Source organism: Mirounga leonina, unplaced genomic scaffold (genome assembly GCF_011800145.1).
Source record: "Mirounga leonina isolate KUSES-001 unplaced genomic scaffold, KU_Mleo_1.0 Mir_376, whole genome shotgun sequence".
In the NCBI taxonomy this organism is placed as follows: domain Eukaryota; kingdom Metazoa; phylum Chordata; class Mammalia; order Carnivora; family Phocidae; genus Mirounga; species Mirounga leonina.
In genome coordinates this window covers 6,680,487-6,697,458 of record NW_023270718.1, presented here as the reverse complement: position 1 = coordinate 6,697,458, position 16,972 = coordinate 6,680,487, and the positions used below count along the sequence as shown (strand labels likewise).

The 16,972-nt window shown below is 42.2% G+C and overlaps 1 protein-coding gene across 3 annotated transcripts; it reads left to right on the top strand.

The window, feature by feature from the left end:
* The first annotated feature begins 978 nt into the window (after window positions 1-978).
* ZNF577 (zinc finger protein 577) lies at window positions 979-16,519 on the top strand. 3 transcript variants are annotated; one of them, XM_034987013.1, is made up of 5 exons: window positions 979-1,078; window positions 2,383-2,584; window positions 5,036-5,162; window positions 5,433-5,528; window positions 12,161-16,519. In XM_034987013.1, exons 2-5 carry the CDS (start codon window positions 2,570-2,572, stop codon window positions 13,516-13,518), a joined length of 1,596 nt encoding a protein of 531 aa, XP_034842904.1. In that variant the 5' UTR covers window positions 979-1,078; window positions 2,383-2,569; the 3' UTR covers window positions 13,519-16,519. The 3 variants fall into 3 exon arrangements, with proteins under 3 accessions (XP_034842904.1, XP_034842903.1, XP_034842902.1); XM_034987012.1 differs by lacking the exons at window positions 979-1,078; window positions 2,383-2,584 and having other exon boundaries at window positions 4,481-5,162; window positions 12,164-16,519; XM_034987011.1 differs by lacking the exons at window positions 979-1,078; window positions 2,383-2,584 and having other exon boundaries at window positions 4,481-5,162.
* Window positions 16,520-16,972: the final 453 nt, after the last annotated feature.

The window sequence follows — 16,972 nt, the reverse complement described above, 5'->3', positions numbered from 1 at the left end:
GGGACCACCCTCTATCCTGAAGCTGTCTGTGGACCCCCAGCCACCAATAATCTCATTGGCATATCAGAGCTACTCTTGGCACTCCAAAGATTTTAGGAGCTGTGTGCCAGAAACCTGGAACAAAAACCAGCTGTTTCCCATTGTACCATAATGAGTCTAAGGAGGTAGCCACTCCGTTCCTAGGCTATTATAGGTTTGTTAACAAGAGGAATACTGAATTTTATGAGCTACTTTTTCAATATCAATTTAGGCTTTTCTCTTCTAACCTATTAATTTATTTTATTGGCTACTGTTGGCTGCCATCCTGACATCCATGCCCCTTTTGTTAAGAAAAATCCCTATTTTATTTAGACAGTCATCCATCTAAGAACTTGACCTTAACCTTAGTTCAGTAGGAGATGCAGATTAGTCCTACCAATCAGGGTAGTTCCATTGCCGTTTTCAGTTTCATTGCTATGTTCCAGGCATGAACATTTGGTGCAGCTCAGCTCTGTTGAGGGTGAGGGAAAGTCTGCCAAGCAGCTTCTGGGAAATGGTTGAGTCCTTGATCTCCAGTCCTGGAGGTCTCAGTTGTAAACTCATTCATGTCTAACCACCTCTTCCTACCTTTCTCCTACCCATGTGGAGTTGTATACCATTCTTTTTAGGCTGGCACTGCAGGTAGACTAGACTGAAGGGCCAAGACTGGGATAAAGCATTGTCAGGATTAGACATGGGGGTGGTAGGTATCCTTGTTTACTGTGTTTACCAGTTGGCCAGAGAATGAGTCAGAGATGAGCTTTCTGGGTATGGAGGATTCAAGAGAGCAAGAGAGTCTTTGAGAATAATTTGCTGCCTTGCAGGGTGAAGCAAAATTCAAATTGACTTCATGGTGTTGGTGTCCTCAGAGTGTGAGTTTCTTTTTTTTTTTTTTTTTTAAAGATTTTATTTATTTATTCATGAGAGACAGAGAGAGAGAGAGAGAAGCAGGCTCCCAAGGAGCAGGGAGCCCGATGCGGGACTCGATCCCAGGACCCTGGGATCATGACCTGAGCCGAAGGCAGACGCTTAACCATCTGAGCCACCCAGGCACCAGAGTGTGAGTTTCCAGCATGGCTCTAGGGCTTGGCCCTTGGGGAGACTGATCTCTGACCTGCAGCTGCTGAGGCAAGGGTGGCTCTGCCTTTGCATTCTGGCTTGTGTGGGAGGAGCTGGCTGGGTGTGCATAGCAAATATTACAAGAACTGGTTCCAGGGGTTCTGTTTTTGCAACTATGACCGTGTGGCCACTCCATAGTATGAAGTGCTAGGGAGTAAAGTTCTTTTTTTTTTTTTTTAAGATTTGGTTTATTTATTTGGGAGCGAGAACACAAGCGGGGGAGGAGCAGAGAGAGAGAGAAGCAGACTCCCCACTGAGCAGGATGCCCAACGATGCTGAACTCAATCCCAGGACCCTGAGATCATGACCTGAGCTGAAATCAAGAGTCAGACGCTTAACCGACTGAGCCACCCAGGCGCCCCAGGGAGTAAAATTATTAAACTGCATGAGAAAGAAAAGAAATTGTATTGTGAGGCTATCGGAAAAGGAATATGCCATAATGGAGAGAGGCAGATGTGGATTCAGATTCCCATATTGCTACTTAGGGAGGATATTAACATGGACAACACACTTCACCTGATCAAGCCTCAGCTTACTTATGTTTAAAATGGAGATCATGGGGCGCCTGGGTGGCTCAGTTGGTTAAGCCACTGCCTTCGGCTCAGGTCATGATCCTGGAGTCCCGGGATTGAGTCCCGCATTGGGCTCCCTGCTCAGCGGGGAGCCTGCTTCTCCCTCTGACCCTCCCCCCTCTCATGTGCTCTATCTCATTCTCTCTCTCAAATAAATAAATGAAATCTTTAAAAAAAAATAAAATAAAATAAAATGGAGATCATGCTTACCTTATAGAGTAGTATTGAGGATTAAATAAGACGATGCTCATGATTTTTATAGTCCCTTGGTCTTCAGATAGGATAATTGCTCCAGTGCAATAAACAGAAATTTTAGGAATGTGTGGGCACAGGTGGTTTTAAGGCAGTTTCCAGAGCCACCACTTGTATCCATTATCTTTCCTAAAATTGATTTGTGTAAGAACTTGGCTACAGACAAGATCATGAGTTGGGTTTTTTTCCCATCTCTTTCACATCCATTCTAGTCTAACTTTGCCCAAAAAGGGGGGGGCATTCCTCTTGCCCATCCCATGTCTTCTTATGGAGCACGGCCCCGTGATGTAAAAGCTTTCCTGGTGTTAAAGAGACAGAAGAAATGTTGGGGCCTTTTGTTGGAGTAAGTCTGCATGGCAAGAGAAAGCTGGGATCCCAGGTACATATCCTCTTACAGTTGAATTTGCTCTTGAATCCACAGGTTCTAGTCTACAGGAATAAGACATTATCAGTACTGGAAGAAGGAGGAGGTCTCAGGCTTAGGAGATCATCATTTCTGGCAGCAGCCTGACCTGAGATATCTGACCATAACTTCCAGGCAGGCCGGGAGCAGACAGAAGACAGAGTATACCCTGCAGTTGCTAGCCCTTTCTTCAGAACAGAAGAACATGACCAAGGCCCGGGTAAGGCTTATTTTACCTATTTTTGTCCTTTGTTTCCCAGTGGATTTGTGGAAGCTTCTAAAACACAGACTGGGGGTGCCTGGGTGGCTCAGTCTGTTAAGCGTCTGCATTTGGCTCGGGTCATGATCCCAGAGTCCTGGGATCGAGCCCTGCATAAGACTCCTTGCTCAGTGGGGAGCCTGCTTCTCCCTCTGCCTGCTTCTCCCCTTGCTTGTACTCTCTCTCTCTCTCTCAAGTAAATAAAATCTTTTTAAAAAGTTAAAAAATAAACAATCTGATAAAATGAAACAGTATATGTTGATAAAAGTCAGGATCTGTGGAAAATAAGTTTAGGCCATAATCTTAAAATCTGGGGAGTTAGGAAGCAAGATACATGGGTCGTAAGATTCATACAAAGCCCTTAAGGATGGAACCGAGGTAAAGATCTTATGGGCTGGCTTAGCTTTGAATTTGTGTCTCATTTCTTGGCAGCTGTAATAACAAGAAAAACATGAAAAGTTACATGATTTGTAGTGTCTGTGAGGAGAAAGCAAACCAGTTCTTCAGGGAAAGTAATTTCATTGCTCTTAGTGCTTAAGAAATTTCTTTTCCTAGCTCTTCACAGAGATTTTGTGGTAGACAGTGTCCTCAATATCAGTCATGTAATAAAGGCATAAGATGTTTCCTTTGGCTTTTTCTCATTATGTTCGTCAGTAAACTAAGGGGATAATTCCAAAGCAGAACTTGATTGGGCAAAATTCTTCAAAAGCAGTGCACCTGGACAATAGAATCTTCTGGCAGGCCACACTTTACCCCAGAATAAAGCCTGAATTATTTAATAGAATGAATGGGCTGCTTGACCTTTGAGTGGTCCTCCATGAAGAAGAATTCTGCCATTTGGCAGAAGACAGCTGAAAGTTCCACTCTTTGATAACAGCTTGGAGTACAAACAGTGGTAATGCTCCCTTTATACCTTTTCAACTGCAGTTTCAGAAATGAAGGCAGAGTCAATTATTCCTGGTCTGGCGTTTGTATTATTAATTACTTAAATGATGCGTGGCTCCATTTGCATGTAAAAGATTCAAACAAAAAGAAGTATTTACACCAAAAGAGAATATCCCCTTTCACCTCTTCCTGCCCAACCTCCAACCCAAGAGGTAACAGATGTTAATAGTTTGGGTCTCCAGTCAATCTCTTTGTATAATTGACATGTGGTAGAATATATTTATACACGTTTTTATATGCATCAATATGTATACTTATACATATATAATTGTGTATATTATTAAGACTTTGCCATATATCTGGGGATCATACTATATATACAACTTGGGAACTTGATTTTTTTTTTATTTAAGAGAGTACCTTGAAGATCATTGGCATTAATAGGTTTACATCTACCAAATTGTTTTTTTTTTTTAAGATTTTAAGTAATCTCTATACATAACATGGGCTTGAATTTATGACTGCGAGATCAAGAGTCATGCTCTACCGACTGAGCCAGCCAGGGGCCCCACTACCAAATTGATTTTTTTTTTTTTTTAAAGATTTTATTTATTTGAGAGAGCGAGAATGAGAGAGAGTACATGAGAGGGGGGAGGGTCAGAGGGAGAAGCAGGCTCCTTGCTGAGCAGGGAGCCCGATACGGGGCTCGATCCCAGGACCCTGGGATCACGACCCGAGCTGAAGGCAGTCGCTTAACCAACTGAGCCACCCAGGCGCCCTGATTTTTTTTTTTTTAAGATTTTATTTATTTACTCGACAGAGGAAGACACAGCGAGAGAGGGAACACAAGCAGGGGGAGTGGGGGAGGGAGAAGCAGGCTTTTCCCGCTGAGCAGGGAGCCCGATGCGGGGCTTGATCCCAGGACCCTGGGATCACGACCCGAGCCTAAGGCAGACGCTTAACCGACTGAGCCACCCAGGCGCCCCCTTGTCTGTTTCTGATGGACGTGTAGATATGGATAATTTTTCACTGTTATAAACAAATAATGAACATTCTTCCTCCACATTGTTTTGTCTCTGCAAGTATTTTTTTTTCTTCAAATATTACTTTAGTACTCTTTTAGGCTAAGAAGAACTAATTAATAGAATTCCATGGTGGTGTTGTCTGAATGTTTGTGTCCCCACAAAATTCGTATGTTAGAATCTTAACCCCCAAAGATGATGTATTAGGAGGTGGGGCCTTTGGACTGGGAAGTGGGCCCTCACCAGAATGCAACCTTGCTGGCTCCTTGATCTGGGACTTCCCAGCTTCCACAACTGTGAGAAATAAATTTCTGCTTTTATAAGCTGCACAGTCTCTGGCATTTTGTTATAGGAACCTGAATGGACTAAGACATATGGTCCTGTGGTATGTGAAATACTCACAGTGTGCATAACTTATCAAGGGAAAATGATGAGAACGTGTTCCTGTCCCTCTTTTCCGCATCACCTGTTCCACCTTAGATTGCATCGGCATCTGTTGTTACAGGCGTCATTATCATTTGAGGACGTGGCTGTGGGCTTCTCCTGGGAGGAATGGCAGTTACTGGCTCCATCTCAGAAGGACCTGTACCGGGAAGTGATGTTGGAGAACTATAGGAACCTGGTGTCAGTGGGTGAGGACGGCATCACAATCCGTTGCCTTTTCTTTCTCATTCAATAAAATTGGTAGTGTCCCTGAAATATCTCCTGGTTTGGACTAACACATTGTAGAGAACAGACTTTTATTCTCCTCTTTGGTGCTAGAGTATATATGCTCTCCCTCCCCCAGGAAAAGGATTTTGCTTTACTGAAGTATAAATGATGTACAGACTTTCTCCAGTTTTCTTAGATTCCCCAAGCTTAAATACTTGGTGCCAAGTTTTCAATGATTTCCCATTTTACAGGTTATCAAGCTGGCAAACCAGATTCACTCTTCCAGTTGGAGCAAGGAGAACCATCATGGACGGTAGTGGGAGCAGCTCAGAGTCAAACCTGTCAAGGTGAGTGAGTGAAAACCAAGAAAATGGGGAGAAAGGACACTAAAACTCCAGTGGGCCAGTGAAAGGTTAACACTTTGGAAGTGTTGTGTGGAGAACTTTTCTTTTTTTTTTTTTTTTTAATGATTTTATTTTATTTATTTGTCAGAGAAAGAGAAAGAGAGCGCTCACAAGCAGGGTGGGCGGCAGGCAGAGGGACTAGCAGGGTCCCCAGTGAGCAGGGAACCCGATGTGGGACTTGATCCCAGGACCCTGGGGTTCATGACCTGAGCCGAAGGCAGACGCTCAACCAACTGAGCCACCCAGGCGTCCCTGGAGAACTTTTCTTATGCCAGTTGGTGACACAAAAATCTGAGTAACTCCTTTCTGTATCACTCTTCTTTATTCGGGCTGTTCTTTGCCTGCTATTAAAGGTTGAGGTCTTCCTTTTTTTCTCATTTCTAGATCTGATTACAGTCTTGGCTCATGTAGGATCCAGATTTCTTACCTGGTTCCCTCCTGCCCAGCTTCTGCCTGTCTTCTACTTCCCTTTTCTGCAGCGTTCCCACCTCCTGTTCCTCACCGACTTGCTCCCATACAGATGGCTTTGCACTTGGCACAGTTCTCGTCTTCTGCACATCCTTGCCCCTTTCAAAAGGGCTGAAATCCCTCCCTGACAACCCACCTCACCTGAGGTCATCTAAAAACTACACGTACCTTGTCGCTTAGGGCACCTCAATCTACTACTATTCAGCCTCTCCTTCCCCAACTTCCAGGTTCTGGGTTTTTGTGGGTTTTTCTTTCTTTTTTTAATCTTCTGCTTCATTCTCATATTAAAAGTTTCATTCATTCTCAAGGCCTAAGCTCTCTGTTCTCTGCTGGAGAGTCCCAAATTGACCTCTTCTACTAATGTCTGATCGGCAGTGTAATCCCCGTATGTTGCCAGCTACCAGGGCAGCTGCCCTTTGATGTCCTCCTTCCTGTATGCAAAAGCAGAGGTCCTCCTTTCTCCCAGATAATGTCTTCACCGTCATAGAGTGTATTCAGATATATTTGAAGAGTTTAGCTCTCTGTACTCTGACAGTTATTCCCAGGTTGACATCTCCCCTTTTGTAGTCTGATCAGACCTCTAATTCTATATTTTGCCGGCACCGAGGATAATTATCCTGGGAAGTCCTCTTTCCTTCAGCTTTTGTGTTGCAACCTGAGATCATTTTTCCTCCTGGTGAATCCTTTTACTCCTAGTGCGTTTTACTTAGGTTCTGCTCTGCTGCTGTACACGTTAGGTGCTTAGTTACCTGTGAGTTGCCTTGAATTTTCTGTATTATTTCTGACAGTCTCTGCTACTTATATTAGATTTTATTGTTTTGAAAAGGCCTTAGGGAATTGCACACTCTCAATTCCCACCTCGGAGTAGGTTGTGATCATTTAACCTTGCATTGCACCTGTTGCTACACACATCGGCTGTCTTCGGTTGTTCAGTTAGTCCCTTTTAATGGTATGGCTGTATTCCTCTGTGGGCGGGGGGCATTAAAGTGGTGGAACTTGATGAGAAAACAGGAGGAGTGAGAACTGGTTAAAAAAACAAGAGGTCCACATATATTTAGAGGTTGATAAGATAAGAACCCAGCTGGGTAGAGTGAGAAGTATTGGGGCTATGGTGGGAGGAGGGTCAGAAAATGTCCCAGAAACAAGTGACAAACTTATTCCAAAGAGGAGGAAGTGATAGATTTTATTGAAAGCCACAGGTCATATAGTGTCCAATAAGCTGAGGATTGGCATCTGTGCATTTGATTGTGTTGCATTTTTACGGCCAGATACCGCCTTCCTTCACCTTGATCTCTCTTTTTTTTTTAAGATTTTATTTATTTACTTGAGAGAGAGAATGAGAGAGAGAGAACACATGAGAGGGGATAGGATCAGAGGACGAAGCAGACTCCCCGCCGAGCAGGGAGCCCGATGCGGGACTCGATCCCGGGACTCCAGGATCATGACCTGAGCCAAAGGCAGTCGCTTAACCGACTGAGCCACCCAGGCGCCCCCACCTTGATCTCTTTTTATCTCCACAAGTTCCAGTGCACACTTGGAACTCCCTCTTTTCTAATTTTTCTGTACTTTGTGTCTATACTGCACTGACTCAGTCATGATCACATGTTTTATCATATTGTTTTATGGTGGGTATGAGGCTTCTTTTTCCATATGGAGAAAAGGCCTCTATGTTAGTCTTCCTTACTGCATGTAGACTAGATAATCATTCACTGACAGCATCACTTGCATGTGTTTGTTCCCCACATCTTGAAAGTAGGTCTTATTTTGTTTTGTTTTCTTTTTAAATCAGGGATGTGTGTAAACTACATGGGAACTTTTTCAAACCACAGGCTTTGTCTCTGGAGATTTGGTTTCTAATCTACTAGAAATGGGGAGTGCCCTGAGCATATGAGCTTGGAAAAACTTAACTAGGCCAGCTGTGCTTTGATCCGTGTAGTTGAAGAACTGCCATCCTACTGCACTCTGAAAGAGCTGGATCTAATGAAGGACAGAATACCTTCCAAGTGTCAAAGTCCCATTAAAATTTTTAGGATTTGATTATGAGGCATAGACGGGCTGTTTTTGCAAAATTAGAGAAAATTGAGCTTTGGTGAAGTGTTACAGAAAGAATTAAAGTACTTTTTGGAAGAATGATAAAATAATTTCTGCAAGAAAGATAGTTGAATTTCAAGTCAAAATGACATGGGTTAGAGATAGAGTTGAGGAAAGCAATGTGGGAGATCCTTAGTACATTGGCCTATAGGAGACTGTATGAAAGGAAATGGCTGATTATTGTGGACTTTATGTTAATAATTGGCTTAGAAAGTGTGAATTTGGTTCTGTTTTAACTTTTTATGCTATTTGTAGATGGTCTTGCTTGATAGCTAGGGAGTAGCATTGAAACAGGAAGTTACAGCTTGGAATTCTAGGATAAATGGAAGATAAGGCAGGTTGATGTTTTGTTCCTGGATGGGGAATGAATCTCTTAATTGGTGGTGACAGATGATGTAGGAACAGAGATTAAGGAAGACTGTGGCATTAGTTGAAAGAAGAAAATTTGGGGATGAGTATATTAAGTAGATTATAATGGCAAGTACGGATATGGTTTATATGGATACAGATGACCTGTATCTGTGCTGTCCATTGTATTGGCCACTGGCCGCATGTGGCTACCTAAGTGTAATTAACATTAAGTAAAATTACAAATTCAGTTCCACTGTCACTCTGGTCACCCACATTCAAGTGCTCAATAGCCACACGTGGCTAGTGGGTACCATATTAGGAAACACAGATACAGAACATTCCCATCATTGCAGAAAATTTTATTGAACAGCATAGTACACAGTTATAGTATGATTAAACTCATTGGAGAAGGTGATGTTTCCACCAGTCAGTACAACTGTACTCTTCTCTGGGACAAGGGCAGATGGCTTGAGGACCTTTTCTTTTTTTTTTTTTTTATTAGAGAGAGAATGTGCACATGCATGAGCAGGGTGGGCAGAGGGAGAGGGAGAGAGAAAGATAATCTTTTTTTTTTTTAATTTTTTTATTCTTATGTTAATCATTAGTTTTAGATGAAGTGTTCCATGATTCATTGTTTGTGCATAACACCCAGTGCTCCATGCAGAACGTGCCCTCCTCAATACCCACCAGGCGAACCCATCCTCCCACCCCCCTCCCCTCTAGAACCCTCAGTTTGTTTTTCAGAGTCCATCGTCTCTCATGGTTCGTCTACCCCTCTGATTTCCCCCCCTTCATTCTTCCCCTCCTGCTACCTTCTTTTTTTTTTTGAGAGAAAGAGAATCTTAAGCAGGCTCCACACTCAGCATGGAGCCAGGTGTGGGGCTTGATCTCACAACCCTGAGATCATAACCTGAGCTGAAATCAAGAGTTGGACACTTAACTGACTGAGCCACTCAGGTGCCCCTAAGGACCTATTTTTCAATTCTAGATGGACATATATGTGTTTGGGTATATTGGACTGGGTGAGGTTGTATCATTTTTACATAGAAAATTGAAGTGTTGACTACAGTATTAGTCTAAATAGGTGATTGGTGTTTTATATAAGTTAGTTTTGGTGTGCAGGTAGAATGAAAGGGGAAAGGTTTAGTAACAAGGCAGTTGTTGAATATTTTACCGCAGTAATCTTGGGATGAGGTGCTATAGGTCCTCCTTTCTGATTTTCTGATTCCAACCCTTTGTTATGAAAACCCACATTGTTTATGTTTGATCAGCATTTGTTTGATGTCTCTGGATGGGATTTTCAAATTCTCTTTGCATATTCCTCTCCCAAAACTCTTTTTTTTTTAAAGATTTTATTTACTTATTTGACAGAGAGAGAGAGAGGGACAGTGAGAGAGGGAACACAAGCAGGGGGAGTGGGAGAGGGAGAAGCAGGCTTCCCGCTGAGCAAGGAGCCCGATGCAGGGCTAGATCCCAGGACCCCAAGATCATGACCTGAGCCGAAGGCAGCCACTTAACAACTGAGCCACCCAGGCGCCCCTCTCCCAAAACTCTTAAGACTTGGAATCTATGAAATTCTTGTCCAGGGCCTTCCTCTTTCTCTGTCCATTCTTCCTACATTATCTCACCTGGTTCTGTGTAGTCAAAATATTTAAGTACTGTTTATATACTCATGACTTAAAATTTTTATCTGAAGGGGCGCCTGGGTGATTAAGTTCATTAAGCATCTGACTCGATCTCAGCTCAGGTCTTGATCTCAGGATTGTGAGGTCAAGCCCTGCATTGGGCTCCATGCCCACTTAAAAAAAGTTATCTGGGGGCTCCTGGGTGGCTCAGTTGGTTAAGCGACTGCCTTCGGCTCAGGTCATGATCCTGGAGTTCTGGGATCGAGTCCCACGTCGGGCTCCCTGCTCAGCGGGGGGTCTGCTTCTCCCTCTGACCCTCCTCCCTCTCGTGCTCTCTGTCTCTCATTCTCTCTCTCAAATAAATAAATAAAAATCTTTAAAAAAAGTTATCTGAAGTCTAGAACTTTCTCCACACTCATAGGTCTAACTGGATACTTCATATTTGTTCATGAATGTATATATTATCTCAAGCCTGATGTGTCCCTCAAAATGGAGCACTTGAGTCCCCACAAATGTCAAACCTCTCTCCCTAATCTTCCTCATCTTATTAAATGGCACCAGCAGGTACACAGATATGTAAGCCACATATTGAGAAGCTATGCTTGATGATTCCCTTTTCTTCCTCTGGCATTCATTCTTACAGTGAGCCTTATCTTTTCCTTCTGTCATTGTCTTTCCTTTCTCTGCACTATGTCCTTGTTCTTGTACATTTCTCCATCTCCATGGTGGTCAGCTGATGCTGCTGTTACCCCTTGCTGAACTCTGCTGTATCCTGTTGTGTATTCTCTCAACAACTTCATCTCTCCAGCTCATTTTTCATACAACAGCTGTGTGATTATTGGTATTTTGGGAAATACTAATTCAGAATGGGTTGTATTCCTTCCGAAAAATGTTCAGTGGCTTATGGCCATTGCTCTTAGTATAAAACCTAATTTCTAACAAAGTCTTCCTACATCATCTATATCTTCTCAATTCTTCCTCCCTTTTCAAACTTAGCAATTTCCACTTCACTCAAGCTCAGGATAGTCCAGGTACACCAGGCTTTTTTTTATGTTTCTTGATGATGCCTAAATTTTTCTGCCTCTGGGTTTTGGCATTGGCTGTTCCTTCTTGGAATGTTCTTCATCAAGTTATCTGCATAACATTGCTCATTCTTATCCTATGATGTCACCTTAACTTGCCTTGTCTCATGGATGACTATTTTATCTAAGATTAACCTACCACTACTCTGTCATCTCCTTCATACATACTATTTTGCATAATCTGTATTTTTTTTTATTTCTTTGGTTACTTGTTGATCCCCTCGTCCCCCCATCTTGCTCTCTGTCTTGTTACTAGAACGACAGCTCCATGGACACAGATTATATAAGTTGCCTTAGTGTGACTGATATATTCTAATTCTAATATTCTAATATATTATTCTAACGTTCAAATATCATAAAGTAGGGGCGCCTGGGTGGCTCAGTTGGTTAAGCGATTGCCTTCAGCTCAGGTCATGATCCTGGAGTCCCGGGATCGAGTCCCGCATCGGGCTCCCTGCTCGGCAGGGAGCCTGCTTCTCCCTCTGACCCTCCCCCCTCTCATGTACTCTCTCTCTCTCTCATTCTCTCTGTCTCAAATAAATAAATAAAAATAAATAAAAATAAATCTTTAAAATAAAAAAATATCATAAAGTAATATATTCCTAAACACCAGCACATTCAATATTTGTTGGATGAATGGATCCCTCCCCTCCATCTTGTTTTGTTCTATTCCAGTCACTGTGTGGTTCTATTTTTACTTCTATCTCCATTTTGCAAGGTCCTGTTTGGAAAGAATCCCAAGTTATATTTATTCATTGTAGGCTATCCAGTGTTGTTTCTAAAGTAGCTGTTCTTCCCTTTGCTGTTTTATAATATTGTCTTTTTTCACAGAGCATAGGATATATTTCTCTTAGGGATCTTATAAAGAGCTAGCCCAAACCATGGCAAATTTTTTTTTTTTTTTTACATTTTTTCCCCCTAAAATTATCATGGATGTTTTCATTGTTCTTTTTCCTAGAAGAAATATGGGAGATTGACCATATGCAGTGGCACCCAGAAAACCAAAACGAGAGTAAAACTTTGGAAAGATATCAGCAAAGTTATGCACTTGGAAACAATTTCGATTTATGCAAAAGTCTTGTTCCTTTAACACAAAGACACAATAAGTTTGGCTCACATTGTAAAAGTTTGAAATCACATTTAGGTTTTGTTATCCAGAATAGAAGATACACAGGAGAGAATTCTGATGAGGTTAGTGGATGCAGGAAATCATCAGTCTACATCCAGCAGGATACAATTCTTACTGGACTTAAATGCCTTGGATGCATTAAACCCAGTAGCACTAAATCACAGCTCAATGAACATCAAAAAACTTACACAGAAGAGAAGCCACATGAATGCAGTGAGTGTGGGAAAGCCTTCTCCAGGAAGGCACAACTCATTAGGCATCAGAGAACTGAAAGAGGAGAGAAGCCGCACGGATGCAATGAATGTGGGAAAACATTCATGAGGAAGATTCAGCTCACTGAACACCAGAGAACTCATACTGGAGAGAAGCCCCATGAATGTAATGAATGTGGAAAAGCCTTCTCCAGAAAGTCACAGCTTATGGTACATCAGAGAACTCATACAGGAGAGAAACCCTATGGATGCAGTGAATGTGGCAAAGCCTTCAGCCGGAAGTGCCGGCTCAATAGACATCAGCGATCTCACACAGGAGAAAAACTCTATGGATGCGGTGTGTGTGGGAAAGCCTTCTCCCAGAAGGCATACCTCCTTGCACATCAGAGACTTCACACAGGAGAGAAGCCTTATAAATGCAGTGAATGTGGAAGAACTTTCTTTTTTAAGTCGGACCTGACCAAGCATCAGAGAATTCATACGGGAGAGAAACCTTACGAATGCAGTGACTGCGAAAAAGCCTTCAGGAGCAAGTCAAAGCTCATTCAGCATCAGCGAACTCATACCGGAGAGAGACCATATGCATGCAGTGAATGTGGCAAAGCCTTTGCCCACATGTCAGTTCTCATTAAACATAAGAAAACTCATACAAGAGAGAAAGCTATAAATTCACTGAAGGTGGAGAAACCTTCCTCAGGGAGTCATAGCTCTTTATACATGAGTGAACTTGCACGAGAGCAAAGCGAGATGAACACAGTGCCTGTGGAAATACCTTCTTTGGGAACTCAACCCTTGTTAAACCTCAGTGAGTTCCTCGGGGGTAGAAATGTAGTGTTTGTGGAACAGCCTTTTCTAAGAAGTCAGGCCTCAGTAGATAATAGGGAATTTGCACAGGGAATAAGTCTTGCAAATGCAGTGAATGTGGCAACACCTTCGGTAATAAATTATGTCTTATATGTTACAGACATTGTGTAGGAAAGAAAGTCTCTGGTACCAGAATGTATCTGATACCAGAAAAGCCTTTAGCAAGAATCCTCCACACATTATATGTCAGAGCTCGTTTTGCACATAAACGCTATGGATGCAGTGGTGGTGGAGGATAAGTCTGTGAGAATTCAGACTTATTAAATTTCTATGAAATCCCACTGGGCAGAAATGCAGCTATTGTAGGGAAGCCTTTTCCTGGAGGTGATATCTCCATTGTTATCAAAGAATTCCCATAGGACCAGAACATTAGGAAAGAATGTGATGATGTTTTCAGTGATAGGTTCTACCTCATCACATCAGAGAAGTGTAGAAAGATACCTCTAGAGACACTGAATATGGACAACATTTTCAGTAAAATGTGGAAGAACTCATAGGAGAAACCCCTGAACACAGTAAAAGATGGAAATTCTAAAATAGGAATTCTATTGCCAAACTAACTAATGTGTCACAATTTAATACCTTGGGAATCTGGGAAAGACTTTTCTAATAAATGAAATCTTGGGCACTAGGAATTGAATTATGTAGCAAAAACCTATGAATATAATGAATATGGAGATACAACTTTATTAGTCTCTTATGGCTGCTGTAACAAATTACCATACATTTGGTGGCTTAAAACAACACAGCATTATAGCTCTGGAGGTCTGAAGTCTGAAATGCATCTTGCTAGACAGGGAGGTCACAGGGCTGCTTTTCTTTTTGGAGACTGCAGGGAGAACCTGTTTCTCTTTGTCCTTCCAGCTGCTAGAAGTTGCCTGAATTTGTGGTTTGCAGACCCCTTCCACCTTCAAAGCCAGCAATGGCCGGTCAACTCTTCCATCACTCTGACACTGAACTCCTGCCTCCCTCTCCTACACTTAAGGACCTCTGTGACTACATTGGGCCCACCCAGATAATCCAGGATGACCTCCCTATCTTAAAATCAGCTAATTAGCAACCTTAACTGCACCTACTACCTTGATTCCCCCTTGCCTTATACTGTGAAATATTCACAGGTCCTGGAGATTAGAATGTGGACATCTTTGGGGGGCCATTATTCTGCCTCCTTCAGAACACCCTCTGGCATCCAATTATTTGTCCATACTACATGAAAAATACATTCGCTCTCTCTTAGCACCACCAAATGTCTCAACCTATTACAGAACCAACTCAAAGTCTAAAACTCCATCTAAATCTTCTTGGCTCAAAAGCTCTAAATCAAGTGTTGGGTGAGGCTCTGGGTATGATTTGTCCTGAGGCACAGTTCTCCTCTGTGAGGCTGTGAAACTCTAGAAACAATTCATATGGGCCTAAAATACCCAATTGCATCTTTTACTTTAAATGCCTTTTGCCATGTAACGTAATATATTTACAGGTTCTGGGGATTAGGACATGAACATCTTTGGGAGGCAATTCTGTCTACCACAAAAACACTAGATTTTGGGGAACTCATACTACAGTAAATTCCTTCCTAGCCTTTAAATAAATGTAGAGAAGCGTGTTCACAGAGTAGTAATTATCTTTGATAATTATGGTCCAAATACAGTAACTTTTTTTGCTACAATCAGGGAATCTTACACCTGTGTCATTAGATGTGACCAGCATGGAATCCTTTTGAAATACGTAAATCAAATGATGAACACTGGCAAAGAACTCATAAATGCCCTAAAGGAACATGAGCTTTATGTGCTGCAAATGCTGGCAAATGTCTTTGTATCTATTCTGAAATTGTATAAATGAACATACCCTATTGAGTATAGAATGCATATTCCGTAATGCACCTAAGTAACAGAATTATTCACAGCCAATTCCAACAACCTTTTTTCTTTAACAGTAAATGTTTAGTGTATATACTCTCATTAAATAGCCAAAAAAACCCAGACAAAATACATGAATGGCCTGTTTTCAGACATTGGGTAATAGGGAGATGAGCACAGCTAACTCGAGAGAAAGGGAACAAATGAAGGGAGCCTTATGACTACCTCCAGCTTACAGCGTGGAGAGAGTTTCCATTCTGTAGCATAGGGAGAGGGAATCCAATCAAATCCTGGCAGTCTCTCCAAACTGAGGCAGAGTTTAGGGTTTGGAGAATTCAAGGTGGCTCAAATTTATGGGGCAGGTTACAGGAGAGGAGAGAGCTGCACCCAGAGTGAGCACATTCCTCCACATGATTTGAAGTGATCAGCACATATATGTGAAGAAGCTCCCTGGGCTGGAGAAAGAACCACTGGAAAGGAACAGGCAGAACCATCCTTGGAATTTGCACAGGTTGGGAATAATTTGTTTCCACCAGCTGGAATGGAAACCCCTCCCAACATTTGGAAAATCAAAGTGGATCTTCAGAAAAATAGTGCTTCAGTGGGGCGGGGGGGGGCGTCGCTCAAATTGACTCTAGAGTAACAGCTACTCTGAACCTTCCTGACAAAGCATAAATGTGAATTTGGTAGATTAACTCATAAGTTTTAGTAGTTTTCTGTAGGCCATCTTGGGTTTTCTTTATACACAATCCTGTTGTCTGCAAATAGGAACAGTATTCTTTTCTGATCTTTAAGCCTATTATTTTTCTTGTCTTACTGCACTGTGAGGTTCTCTGGTATGATGGGTGGACAGTTTGTCTCATTCTCAGTCCTAAGGGAAAAGTGCATTTTGCACATGGAATGGTGAATTTCGGTGCCTCAAAGCTATTATAAAACCAAACTGTTCCCAAGTAGTTTAACTGCTTCTCAAGAAGTTTAACTTTAAGCCCAGTAGTATTTAAAGAATAGAAAGCCATCCATCAACCAAGAAAACCAACAGTGTCAAAATCACAATGTCTGGCATTTAGTCAAAACCTACCCAGGTATGCAAAAGCAAAACAGGAAATTAGGATCTATAAACATGAAGAAAAGTCAATAGAGACCCAAAATTGACATGGGTGACAGAATTAACAGAAAATGATGTTAAAAACAGCTATTATAAATATTCTGTGTACTTAAGAAGGTTGTATCAAATGGATTATAAAAATTACTGTGGGGTTTCTCTCCACGTGAGCAAAGGGGTAGATGAAGCCAGTCTAGTCACTAGAGCCCCCACCCCCAGGTTGTTCAGCCTCCCAGGAAGAGGTCAGAAGGAGGTAAATTCCATCAGTGAGGACCAGGTCCCATGAGGAGGAGACCCAAGCCCAGCTGAAGTTGGGGAGTGTAGTTTGGTCTCTGTCTAATCCCTCTTTGGTTTTTCTGGGAACTGAGGCATCTGTGCTGAGCCACAGATTTCTGGTAGGTGCAGTTTGGGATACATTGTCTTCCTAGTTAGTGGCTAGTGCTTCTTGGCCATTTGGCTGCCACAGGGGTTCTGGAACATGCCTTTGTCTATTTTTCTTCACATGAGAATTCTGCCTGGATTCAAGTGGCTATTGAAGAGGGTGCCTGTCAGACCCTATCAAAGATGTCTGGGACTTCTATATACAGCATGTGAGCGAACTGGC

Excerpts from the sequence above, each read along its gene's own strand:
- ZNF577 (XM_034987011.1), top strand. The coding sequence starts at position 4,958 with ATGATGAGAACGTGTTCCTGTCCCTCTTTTCCGCATCACCTGTTCCAC. Across the intron at positions 5,163-5,432 it reads TAGGAACCTGGTGTCAGTGG|GTTATCAAGCTGGCAAACCA; the intron begins GTGAGGACGGCA and ends CCCATTTTACAG. Across the intron at positions 5,529-12,160 it reads TCAGAGTCAAACCTGTCAAG|AAGAAATATGGGAGATTGAC; the intron begins GTGAGTGAGTGA and ends TCTTTTTCCTAG.